Raw genomic sequence first — 13,344 nt, forward strand, 5'->3', positions numbered from 1 at the left:
GGCGTTTTCCTAATTTTACAGTTGTTTAAATCTTTGCAAATTTGCGGATTCTGGTATAACATTTCATCAGATTCTTGAACTGACTTCGATCCATCCGTTTCAGATCATTGTCCTAACCTAAACTTTACCGAATATCTTCAGATATTTTTGATTCCGTAAATCATTCAAATTCTTAAGATTCCCACATTCTCTAGAACCTTCAGGTTATTCAAAAGCTTCAGATTTCTGCGTTATCCGCTGACAAATCAATTCAACTTTCGTTGATCCTTTAAAATGTCAAGTTCTCTAATACTTAAGGAATTTTGTCTAGTTTTTCAAAATTATTCAAACTTTCATTCTCCAAGTTTAGTTGATTTTTTTAAGCTTTATGTGTTTTTTTTAATCCACAGATTAAGTTCAACACCGCAAGTTTAGTTGACATCGGCCAAATTCATCTTTTTCTTCTGATCATTAGATCTGTTACAGATTTTCTAGGCATCCCATTTCCTACGGATATCATAGATTCTCCAGCATTTAAAGATTCATCATGGAATGCGGGACGTTTTCCGGGACGCCTGGCAATGCGGGACAAGTAGGTGAAATCCGGGACGTTAGGCTGAAAACCGTTGCCTAGTTGATTTCCTGATATACATAATGTAAACTTGTGTTCGAAATTGCACTCGAGAATTAATAATATGAGTGAATATCTAAACTGCGAACTGTTCAAAGATCAACTATTCTTTCAGCACACATTCCGTATGATCATCTTCATCTCGTATGATCTACAGTAATTTTGTTGAGCATAATTGTATTATTATAATGAACATATATCTAGGCATACAGTTACCACGAAATAAATTCGAAGGTAAATCCGTGATAGGTAACTATTGTGTCCATTGTAATTGAGGTTTATTTCTATATCTGTACGTTGGTCGTAAACGTGTTTTTTTATTTAGAAGGTAAGTAGTTCGTCACCAAATTCTATCTTTCTTTTCCTACTTCATAGGCGCTTTAGTAGAAACGCTTCTTAACCAATCATTCTCTACGTTATCGTTCATCCATTCCGCTCCATATTCCAACCACTCCATACACGTACCAACCATCCTGACCGTCCTGATCGAATCACGCTGTTCAAATGTTCTCTCCGCACGCAAACCGAACGATGCAGCCCATGCACGTGATCACCATGAATGGCAGTGTGCGCATCAAAACGTGCGATCTGGAACTGCAACAGCAAACCATTCCGTCGCATGAGATATCCTCCGGCAATCAGGGAGTTACCAGCGGCGGTAGCAATCAAACGACTGCTGGAATGGGACAACCGAGTGGATCATCGGCGGCTACCGGTGAAGATGGCCAGAGGGCTGTCGATAATCAGTATAGCTACGTCTGAGGATGTACAGGTCTTGAACAACAACGTGGACTAAATATGGAATTGAACTTTAGAATTACTACAAACAACCTCATCATATTTGACTGGGTTTCTAATACTTTTTGTATGCGAAAGTGTAGCCGCGTTTATGGTTGATATTGATATGAATAATTCCTTGCCAAAGCTATTCACGTCTTAACTTATCCAATTCAACGAAAAACGTGAGATAGAAAGTTGCAGACACCATGGACTTGTGTCCACTTCAATAAAACAGAATACACATCTTTGCTGTTGTGCATAACAAAACGTCACTTATGTCTACAGTCTACAATTGTATCATTCGAGAGAACATTAACAATACGGACAGTTTTACAACAAAAATAGCCGATGCTTAGCACAGCTTTTTGAACAGCTAAAAACCTCATTATGTTTATTATTATTTCAGAGGCGTTATTTGTAAGTATTAAAATGTCTACATTATTTAGTTACGCCTTATCATGTTGGCAAATGATAAAAAAGCTACTTGTTGAATGCTGTAAAAAACTTTTTATCTACCTAATGATTCCCTAAATTGAATAAATCGTATTGACAAGAGAAAGAAATAGAATGTCCATTCACTAAACGAAGCTGACCTTCGACGCTAACTAACGAAACGAGACTAACCGGAACTGACCTTTGAGTACTAACAATGAACTTAAAGATGAGACATTTTAATACTAAGACAAAAAATAACTTGAAGAAAAGGACGGCATTGGTAGATTTGTTTCTGTTATTGGTAGAAAAGTTTTCTAATTTCATTGTATATTAAATTACGGCTGAGTTTCAGAAAATTTGATTGACTAGAAACTGTTCTGCCTATAAAAGAAACGAAGTTGTTGACAAGTTTGAAGAACTTTCAAGAGTAACCTGTGACAGGAGATATAAATTGCGTTTTCCGATTAATCATTTAGCGACATCACCACGAATGTTCCAATTGAATGAAGAATAACAACAAGAAAAAATATAACGAATTGATGTTGCTTCCTTTGATATTGCTTAAGTTAAAATGCGCTCGAATCAATCAAAATAATTTCAATGTGTATTAAATGACTACTTATTGTTTGAGATTTGCAGGTAAAAACAGATTGGTAATTATAGATGTCATTTTTCGATTCTAGCGCAATCGTCCTTAATTAATTCTATTTTTATAATAAACAGAATTTCCGAAAGCCCTACAATATCTAATTCTTTCACTTTACACTTAAATTACAATATTTTATCCTTGGCACAATTTAAATTGAGTATTTATATGATCCGGTCATTACACGCAAAACTGGAAATATGCTCTTTTGCGGGAGAATGAGCGTACCTACAAAAGGAGTAAAATTTGATGCATAAAAGTTAATAATTTGAGCATGAGCATGAGCATTATGACCGCACAATTCGTAGTTGCTACTTCGTGGTTGACTGAACTTGCGAAATTGTACAGAGAACACAATGAATGGGGCTTGGGATTAGCTACCCATTCTCAATGTACACGTTTCGGGAGCTCAAATATTTAAAGCCAATAACGGCGCCGGCCACGTCCTTACGGTCATATAGGAATGGAAGGTTTGTTAGTCCGACTCTTGTTGCTACTAGAGACCGAGTATACCTCTGCATCTCCATGATTGTCTTGGGATAGGATATCGTTTTAGGATATAGGATATCGACTAAAACACCGTCCGCGCCGTTACCGTCCACGCAATGCAGAACACAATATTTCGGCAGATCACGCGATCGTTCTGCTGTCCGAAAGAAGAGAAATCTCGCACTGAACTGATTTTTATTATCGGCCGCGCAATGCAGAACACAATATTTCGGCAGATCACGCGATCGTTCTGCTGTCCGAAACAAGAGAAATCTCGCACTGAACTTTTTTTTAAACTAATTTTATTTGCTAATTATCTAATACATGCATTTATCTCTTGACTAGGTGTTCCGTGTTTTCTTAACACTATCATCCTTATTTGCCATGTTACGCTTTTAGTTAATACAGTATTAATACATTTCAATTGCCTCTGGCAGTTAAGATATTTCCTCTGGTTGAATTAAACCATGTAGGAATTACAATGTTTTTTTCTTAAACTAAACTTAACCTAATTAATACTAAGGGTACAAGGAGCTAATCGTTGCAATAGAAGATTGCAAAGATTTTTCGAAATTATTTTGTTAGACATTTGTTGCAATGTCTCAATATTATAAATTCTAAGAATTTCATTGGTACTATACCACGGAGGCAACTTCAGAATCATTTTCAAAATTTTATTTTGAATCCTCTGAAGTGCCTTCTTTCTGGTATTGCAGCAACTAGTCCATATTGGCGCAGCATACAACATGGCTGGTCTAAAATATGTTTGTAAATCAAAAGTTTGTTCTTAAGACAAAGTTTTGATTTTCTGTTTATAAGTGTCAGACACTTAATATATTTGTTACATTTGCCTTGAATGCCTTCAATGTGATTTTTAAAAGTTAACTTTGGTCCAGCAGAAGTCCTAAATATTTGGCTTCGCTAGACCAATTAATTGGAACCCCATTCATAGTGACAATATATCTGCTAGAAGGTTTCAAATAAGAAACTCTCGGCTTATGTGAGAAAATTATAGGCTGAGTTTTGGAAGCATTCGGGGAAATTTTCCATTTTCGCAAGTAAGTGAAGAAAATATCCAATTTTTTTTGCAATCTACTACAAATGACACGAAGGCTTCGCCCTTTGGCTGAGAGGCCCGTGTCATCTGCAAACAAAGATTGTTGACACCCTGGTGGTAAATCAGGTACATAAGTCAGAAGTAAAAATGTTATACAATTTGGGCCCCAGTATGCTGCCTTGGGGGACACCAGCCCTTACAGGTAATCTATCAGATTCGGAATTCTGATAGTTTACCTGAAGTGAGCGATTTGATAAATAATTTTGGATCAGTTTAATGATGTACAGAGGAAAATTAAAATTCATTCATTTACAATCAAACCTTCATGCCAAACACCGTCTAATGCTTTCTCTATATCAAGAAGAGCAACTCCAATCGAATATCCTTCAGATTTGTTAAGCCAAATTAAATTCGTAGCTCTTAATAATTGATTGATGAGTGGTTGAATGCCCATGGCGAAAACCAAATTGCTCATCATCAATAATAGAATTGTCATTAATATGAACCATCATTCTATTTAAAATAATCTTTCAAAACAGTTTGCTTATTGAAGAACGCAAACTGATTGGGCGATAACTAGAAGCCTCAGCTGGATTTTTGTCCGGCTTCAAAATTGGAACAACTGTGGCGTTTTTCCATTTAGCTGGGAATTATGCCAATTGGAAACAGTTGTTAAATAAATTAACCAAAAAGGATAAATAACTCTCAGGAAGTTTTTTGATAAGTATGTAGAAAATACCATCATCACCCGGGGCTTTAATATTTTTAAATTTTCTAGTAATAGATCTCACTTCATCCAAATTAGTTCCCAACGAAGGGTCAAAAACATTCTCTTGATTGAGAATGTCTTCGAAGCTCCGTGTAACCTGATCCTCAATAGGACTAGTGAGACCTAGACTAAAATTATGGGCACTCTCGAACTGCTGAGCAAGTTTTTGAGCCTTTTCGCCATTTGTTAATAAAATTTTATTTCCCTCTTTAAGCGCTGAAATTGGCTTTTGAGGTTTTTTAAGAATTTTCGTTAATTTCCAAAAGGGTTTCGAACTGGGATCCAACTTCGAGACATTATTCTCAAAGTTGGTATTTCTCAGAATAGTGAAACGTTTTTTAATTTCATTTTGCAAATCACGCCAAATAACTTTCAAAGCGGGATCGCGAGTTCTTTGGTATTGCCTTCGCCTCACATTTTTAAGACGGATCAGTAGCTGAAGATCGTCGTCAATAATAATGGAGTTGAATTTGATTTCACATTTAGGAATTGCAATGCCTCTGGCTTCGACAATTAAATTTGTCAAAGATACGAGCGCATTGTCAATATAACTTTTGGTATCCAAAGGAATATTAACATCATATATAAATCCCAATCAGCTTTATGATAATTAAAAGTAGAGCTGATTGGATTATAAATGGCGTCTTGTGAGATTTCAAATGTCACAGGAAGGTGATCAGAGTCAAATTACCAATTGGCCACACAGCTGACTTGAATCCGTTAAAACTAAATCAATTGTAGAAGGATTTCGACTGGAAGAAAAACAAGTAGGGCCATTGGTATATTGAATAGTATAATATCCCGCTGAACAATCTTCAAATAAAATTTTGCCGTTGGAATTGCTTTGAGCATTATTCCATGAACGGTGTTTGGCATTGAAGTCACCAATTACGAAGAATTTTGATTTGTTGCGAGTCAGAATTTGAAGATCAGCTTTCAACAAATTTTTTTGCTGTTCATTGCATTGAAAAGGCAAGTAAGCTACAATGAAGGAAAATTGTCCAAAATTTGTTTCAACAGAAACTCCCAAGGTTTCAAAAACTTTGGTTTCGAACGAAGAAAATAATTTATGTTTGATACGTCTCTTAATGAGAGACGTATCAAACACGGATCAAATGTTTACCCTGAGACAAATCCTTGATAAATTCCGGGAGTACAACTTGCAGACACATCATCTGTTTATTGATTTCAAGGCGGCGTACGACTCAGTGAAACGGAATGAATTATGGCAAATTATGCTTGAACATGGTTTTCCGGCGAAACTGATACGGCTGATTCGTATAACGTTGGACGGATCGAAATCAAGTGTAAGGGTTGCGGATGAAATATCGACGTCATTTGTTACCTTAGATGGATTAAAGCAGGGTGATGCACTCTCGAACCTACTGTTCAATATAGCGCTCGAGGGAGCGATTAGGAGAGCTGGTGTGCAAAGAAGCGGTACCATTATCACAAAATCGCATATGCTCCTGGGATTTGCGGACGATATCGATATTATCGGAATTGATCGCCGCGCCGTGGAAGAGGCTTTTGCGCCTTTTAAGAGGGAGACAGCGAGGATTGGACTCACGATCAATACCAGCAAAACGAAGTACATGGTCGCTGGCAATCAACGTGGGTTCATTAGTGGTGGTGGTAGCGAAATAGTGCTGGATGGTGAAAAATTTGAAGTGGTAGAAGAATTTGTGTATCTTGGAACATTAGTGACGTGCGATAATGATGTTACCCGCGAGGTGAAAAGGCGTATTGCAGCTGCAAATAGGGCTTATTACGGACTTCGTAACCAGCTTAAGTCCCGTAGTCTGCAAACGAAAACAAAACTCGCGCTGTATACTACTCTGATCCTTCCGGTGGCTTTATACGGCCATGAGACATGGACGTTAAAGGAGGCTGATCGGAGTGTTTGAGCGTAAGGTGCTGCGGACAATACTCGGCGGTAAACAGGAGAACGGTATCTGGCGGCGTCGCATGAATCACGAATTGTAAAAGGTGTATAAAGGGCTGGATATTATTAAGCTTATGCAACACGGCAGACTACGGTGGGCTGGTCACGTTGTTCGTATGCCGGAAGAACGACAAGCGAAGATAATATTTAGTAGAGAACCCGGAAGAGGCCGCAGGCTTCGTGGAAGGCCGCGTACACGATGGCTTTTTGCAGTTGAAGAGGACCTGAGGGCGCTCAATGTTCAGGGCGACTGGAAGCGATTGGCCCAGGATCGAGTCCAGTGGAGAAGGATACTCCATTCGGCGTAGGTTCATCGAAGAGCTGTAGCCCATCAAGTATCAAGTAAGTACGTCTCTTAATGACAATGGCGACCCCACCACAAGCGCTGCCAAGACGACCATTTCTGTAGATAAAATAATTTGGATCTCTTTTAATGGAGAGTCCTGGTTTTAAATAAATTTCTGTTATAATGGCAATATGCACATTATGAACTGAAAGGAAGTTGAATAATTCATCTTCCTTACCCTTTAGAGAGCGGGCATTCCAATTTAGAACTTTCACACAATTATTTGGATCCATTAAAACGGAGTCCGATAACATTTTTTGTGTGTACTTTATACCAACCTGAACAGCTTCAGGTATGGTATTTGCTTTGAACATTGCATCAATCATGTGATGCAATTGTTCAGTTAAAAAATCAAAATCGGAAGCAGATATGCTACCTGAATCGGCAACATGGCCTTTTTTCCGTTGGGACATGGGTATAAACCTCATTTTGAGAAGAGAAATTTTGTCTACCAGTAGCGATGTTTGCATACGTATTGGAAAAATTGGATTTTACTGAAGTGGTTGCTACCCGTTGACGATTCGTTTGTGAATTGTGATGGGTATGATTTGCTCGACCGGTAACTGGTTTCGAAATTTGATCATTTGAAAAATTTCTACCCGTCGAATCTGGGATCCGATTGGAATTTACCGTCATCAATTTTGCACGGGAATTCAAAACTTTTTTGCGTGAAGGGCATTCCCAGAAATTGGATTTATGTTTAAATTTATTGGAATCTTCTCTCACAGGACATGCGTCCTTGGCGTGAGAGGTCCCACCACAAATCATGCATTTAGCATCCATGTGGGAATATTTTGTTCCGTGACCCCACTTTTGGCACTTACGGCATTGAGTGGGGTTTTGGAAATTTCCCCCAGGCCTGCGGAAATGTTTCCATGTAATATGGACATTGAACATAATGCAGGCCTTTCCAAACTTTTCATATTATTTAGTTCACTTTTGTTAAAATGAACTAAATAAAATTCTTGAGAAATGCAAATGAAAAAGCACCAGAGGAGGATTTCTTTTTCATCTTAATTACTTGGACTGGTGAAAATCCAAGTAATTCAGATATTTTAATTTTAATCTCATCCAGTGATTTATCATCACTGGATAGACCTTTCAAGACGACTTTGAACAATCGCTCAGTTTTGTCGTCGTATGTGAAGAATTTATGCCGCTTCTCAGTTAAATACTGAAGAAGACGTTTGCGATCGTCAAAGGATCCCGGCAAAACGCGGCAGTCATCCTTCCTGGCAATCTGAAATGAAACCTTGATCCCCTGAAGGTTACTCAAAATCTCATTCCGGAAGCCAGAAAACTCGGCAACAGATACCACAATTGGCGGAATCCTTTGCTTTTTCGCATGAATCGAATCACCTGGGCTAGAGGTATATTCGATTTGCTCAATTTCATCATTAATCAAATCGAACTGATTGCTCAGTTCGATTGGAGAAGAATTATTTCCGATATTAGAGTTAGAAGGAATATCTGAATTCTCCAGCTTCCTTCTATTTTTCCGCGCTTTGGCAGGACGGTCTTGAAACCTTGTTTCTTTGAAGGAAGTGGAGAATTCAGAGACTCCCCCTTCCTCTTGTTTTTATTAATACTCATTGCTGAGCGTGGAGACGTGACCTTCTAAGAGGTTTTTTCCCAGAACGGTGTCCCTGCAGGATTACCACCGCTTGTCGGAATTTTACTTCCGCAAACGGGTCCAACGTAAAACGAAGGCACGGGTCCTTGCAAAGATCGAAACGGGATCAGTGGGTACAAATAGCACTGTTGAAATTAAAATAGCTTCGGGTAGTATTAAAAACTTCCTTCCGCAAAGAGAGAAAAGAACCGCACAGCACGAAAGTACGATGCGGACTGATCGCACTGAACTGATTTTTATTACCGGCCGTGCAATGCAGAACACAATATTTCGGCCGATCACGCGATCGTCTGATTTTTATTACCGGCCGCGCAATGCAGAACACAATATTTCGGCCGATCGCGCGAAAGAAAAATGGGAGGAAGGAAGAAGAGAAAAGGAAAATGAAGAAAGAAGGAAGAAGAAGGCGGAAAACAGAGAGACAGAAAATGTAAGAAGAAAAAGGGAAGAAGGCAAAAAGAAGAAGGAACCAGAAGGAAAAAAGAATGAAAGCAGAAAGGAAAATGATAAAGGAATAAGGAAGAAACAAAAAATAAGAAAGAAGGAAGAAGAAAGAACAAACAAGGGAAAATGAAGAAGGAAGAAGAAAGAAGAAAGGATGAAGAATTATGAACGAAGAAAGGAAGATGAAAGAAGGAAGCAGTTTGCATATGCCACCGGGCATGTGTGGTTTGATTTTTTTTCGTCGAGGATCGTTTGGATCGTGTTTGGAGGATCGTGTATTAGTGTTGTACGTCGTTTCGGTCGTTCTAAGCATGCATGGTGTGGAGCTGGGTGCTGCGGATAGAGCCGCTTTTTGCTCTCAAGCGAGTAGAGGGATATTTATAATAAGCATATTATTTTAATTCATTATAAGCAAAATTATTTTGCAGTTCCTTGGCTGTCGATTATTTCCCGCTCTTAGAACTTCTCTATCCACGCTGAATGAGGGCGCACGAATGCGCGAGACTCTACATGATTTTAGATGATTTATATACATTCTTGCTTCAATCAGCTGTTGAATCTCGTAAAATTTCGTAACGAGTGTTTTTTATTGCATTCCTACTAATTTTCCTCTCGAAATATTATGTGAAAATATGATGTGTTACAAATAATCTTCTTCTTCTTATTGGCATTACATCCCCACACTGGGACAGAGCCGCCTCGCAGCTTGTTCATTAAGCACTTCCACAGTTATTAACTGCGAGGTTACAAAGAATACAAAACTCAAACTAGGGTAATTTTTATTTATTTTTTTTTTCAAATTATAACAATACTTTTCAATATAGGATCTGAAACGAACATAATCACAATCTTCAATGCTTGGCTCCGGCACAATAGAAAAGTTTGGCTTCAGTTTGAAAACCAAATCGATTCTATTCGCACCACCCAGATGTGGAGTTGGCGTATGATAGTGTTCATGTTCGGTTCTGAGACACTTCGCAAGATCCGGTATAATTGCGTGCTTTGTGCGGTCGAAAAGTAATTCAATCGGTTCGCGATTGATCGTGTTCCTAATCGGTGTGCAGGTAGCTAGTTCGTTCTGCGTTGTACGGCCGAATAATAGTTAGGTAAAATCATTGTGTAAAAAACTGACTGAGTGAATCCAAATCTTACGATGCCTACCGACTGATTGATAATCCTCCCTGTGGGTTTTGTGAATACGCAGAAGTAAACTGCCCACAATCACTTAGTTGTCCCATATGAATAAGAAATCTAGCAAAGATGGGACTGATATGCGGTCATAGGCAGTAAAATAGCAAAAACTACCTGCTAATATTCATTCTTTCTCCTTAACTAAATTTGAACACCTAAGTAACTGAAGCTTGCACACTGAGAATGCTTGAACAATCCCAGTCAATCATTCCTGAGCAAGAGCGACGACCGCGATAACAGAAATTGGTATGGACTAGCCTTGCATATGTAACCCAGGGATTCATATGAACTTCGAGGTTTCATACATGCAGAGATTTTCATATGCTTCTAGGAATTAAAAAAAACTTTTTTCATACCTGGAATTTTTCGATAAATGATCTTGATAATTTGATAAGTAACTATAGTCGACCTGGTCGACCTTTTCCTGAATAGTAGGGGAGAATGCGCTTTATGAATTGCCCATACTTACCTCACCTGCATAACTGGTTGGCTGCGTCAATACACCAATGCCTGGCGTATTGTAGAGCTCCAGATTTGTTTCCAGTTTTCTCGAACGTTTAGGGTCCTCAGATCTGATTCCGTCGTGTGCAGCCAACGTGTTCGTGGCCTTTCACGAAGTCACCGACTTCTGACCGGTTCTCTGTTGAATATTATTTTCGCAATTCTTTTTTCCGACATTCGTACTAAGTTACCAGCCCACTGATGCCGGCCGTATTTATACGATTCACAATATTTTCTTCATTGTACACTTAATACAGCTCGTGATTCATGTATTTACCCCACTCACAATTTGTTTACCCCGCGCTATGTATTGAAGCGTTGCACGTATCAGCCTAATCAATTTCACTGAAACCATGTTTAGACGTTATCTGCCACACGTCATTTCTTTTCACTGAATCGTACGCTGCTTGGAAATCACTTAATAGATGATCAGTCTGCACGTTGATCGGCCCTCGTGAAAATCTGCCTAGTGTTCGCTGACGAAGAACTTCCCCGAGCGGTCTCAATTAAGTTTGAAAAACTTGAACAAGTTAGAAACCCTCCTCCTTTAGGGTTGGTGGGTTGACCCAACTATTAATGCGAGCGCTTCACGTGTTCACGCAAGGTAGATTATTAGGTCACTCTCCCAATCTGTTCCTTGTATCGTACTTATCTTGATCATACGACAGATATTTCTCATTTATCTTTCCATCGGAGCGGTTTGTTGCGGTCTATGCAGTTTTCCGCGAGCAGTATTGGCCACCAGCTTGCCTGTGGGTTAGTCTCTGATTTGGCGTTTGTGGAGGTCAACACCCACCGTTCCGAGCATTTTAACCAATGTGGTAAATAAAAAGGTGCTGATAAAGTGGTTTCACGCCTTCTCATTTATCGTATTGATCAAAATGATCGGAACGGTGGGGTTCAGTCGACCTGCACAAAGGTCAAATCAAAGACTAGCCCACAGGCAAGCTGGCGCTGGCGGCCATTACCGCTCGCGGAAATCTGGACACGGCTTGAAATGATTACAATGAATACCGTAACTGATCCGTTGATTTAGTGCTCATTCTCAAATTACATAACGCATCAAGGGGTGGGTGGATACACAATATTGCGTTACAAAATGTTATGGTTTGTCAGGGGGGGGTTTGTTTAGTTCAGTTACCGTAACATTTACGATAATAAAATAATACAAAACACGAAATTTTTAATTAAATTCAAATTTGACAGTATTATTATGTACTATGAAGGAAGTTAAGGAAGAGTTCACTTAAAATACCAATTTATCATTTTTGTGAAATTTTAGTAAAACGTTATTCGTCACAGATGGTGGGGTGGTATGAAGGAAATGTTACAAACAAGTCATGAAGGAGTGGGTGGGGGTTCAAATCTGTGTTTTTTTGCGTTATCAGGGCTGGTAGCGACTAATGCCACTCAAAATAGTGACTTTAATGACCAAAGCTGACAAAAAAGGGACCAAATAGTGACTTTCAGTTGCAGAAAAAGTGACCAAATAGTGACTTTTAGTTTCAGTTGCAAGTTTGATGAGACCAATTCAAGTGTTTTTGGGTCGTAATTTGTGGCGGATAACGAAAGAGAGGAGAGAAACGAAAATCGTGCAAGCTAACTTTTATCTAAAATTGTATTGGCCGTTTTTTTTTAATACCACGGCAACTTTACTAAATATCAGTCAAAAGCAGGATTACTCAAAATTATGAGTAGTCCTGCTAGCAAATCATTTTTTTTATTTATTTATTTATTTATTTACATAATCTTTTTAATCGCATAAATAACCACTTAACAGTTTTCAAAGCTTACGCGCCACTGGAAGTGGACGAAACAAGGTTATCACTTATAAGACCTGTATTTCTTTCCCGAAAAATAATTTCTCGGCAAAAATCTGCGTGAAAGAATATTCTCTTCTCGTGAGAATGAGTGAAAATTACTATCACTGGATTAGCTGAACACCTACTTAAGAAAGATACAGATTTGTCATATGTTTAGGGAATTTTTTAGAATTGTTAGTGTGAAGGAAACAACAGTACGGATCGTTTTGGTAGAAATCGAAACTAAAACGAAACAACGAGCCTGGGATAAAATGCTCGACCTCCTGCTTATAATGCAGGACCATCGAGCTCGACTTCAGATTCAAAAGTTATCAAAAGCTAACAAATCTAAAAAATCTTTTACATTTATGCCGTTTAAAATGTATGAATTATCATCATAATATATTTTGGAAAATGTTAAAATATTTATCAAACTGGATGTTAGGAGGAAAAAAAACGGCTTTTATTTTCTCATGTTCTTGCATCAAAATTACTTTGGGGATTCCTTACATATTTAATGTACCTCCCCTCAATTCGATTGCAGTATAATCATAGATGCAAATATCATTATTTCGATTCAAAAATGAATATCTTTATTTTACCAAAATACCACGCGCTGAGAATCATATGGGTATTAATCGTTTTCTCTTAATCGATTTGTTTCGTTAATAACTCAACTGTTTCCAAAGTTACAAC

At 38.3% G+C, this 13,344-nt stretch overlaps 1 protein-coding gene across 2 annotated transcripts in view; it reads left to right on the forward strand.

The window, feature by feature from the left end:
- The window catches only part of LOC134224724 (SH2B adapter protein 2), an 81,850-nt gene extending 79,341 nt beyond the window's left edge, over positions 1-2,509 (forward strand). The window contains exon 7 of one of the 2 annotated variants that reach the window (XM_062704251.1): positions 1,148-2,509. In XM_062704251.1, the coding sequence (XP_062560235.1) occupies positions 1,148-1,372 (225 nt within the window). In that variant the 3' untranslated portion in view covers positions 1,373-2,509. The remainder of the gene's footprint in view (positions 1-1,147) is intronic. The other variant, XM_062704250.1, reaches the window with a different exon arrangement.
- Positions 2,510-13,344: the final 10,835 nt, after the last annotated feature.

Source organism: Armigeres subalbatus, chromosome 3 (genome assembly GCF_024139115.2).
Source record: "Armigeres subalbatus isolate Guangzhou_Male chromosome 3, GZ_Asu_2, whole genome shotgun sequence".
Taxonomy (NCBI): domain Eukaryota; kingdom Metazoa; phylum Arthropoda; class Insecta; order Diptera; family Culicidae; genus Armigeres; species Armigeres subalbatus.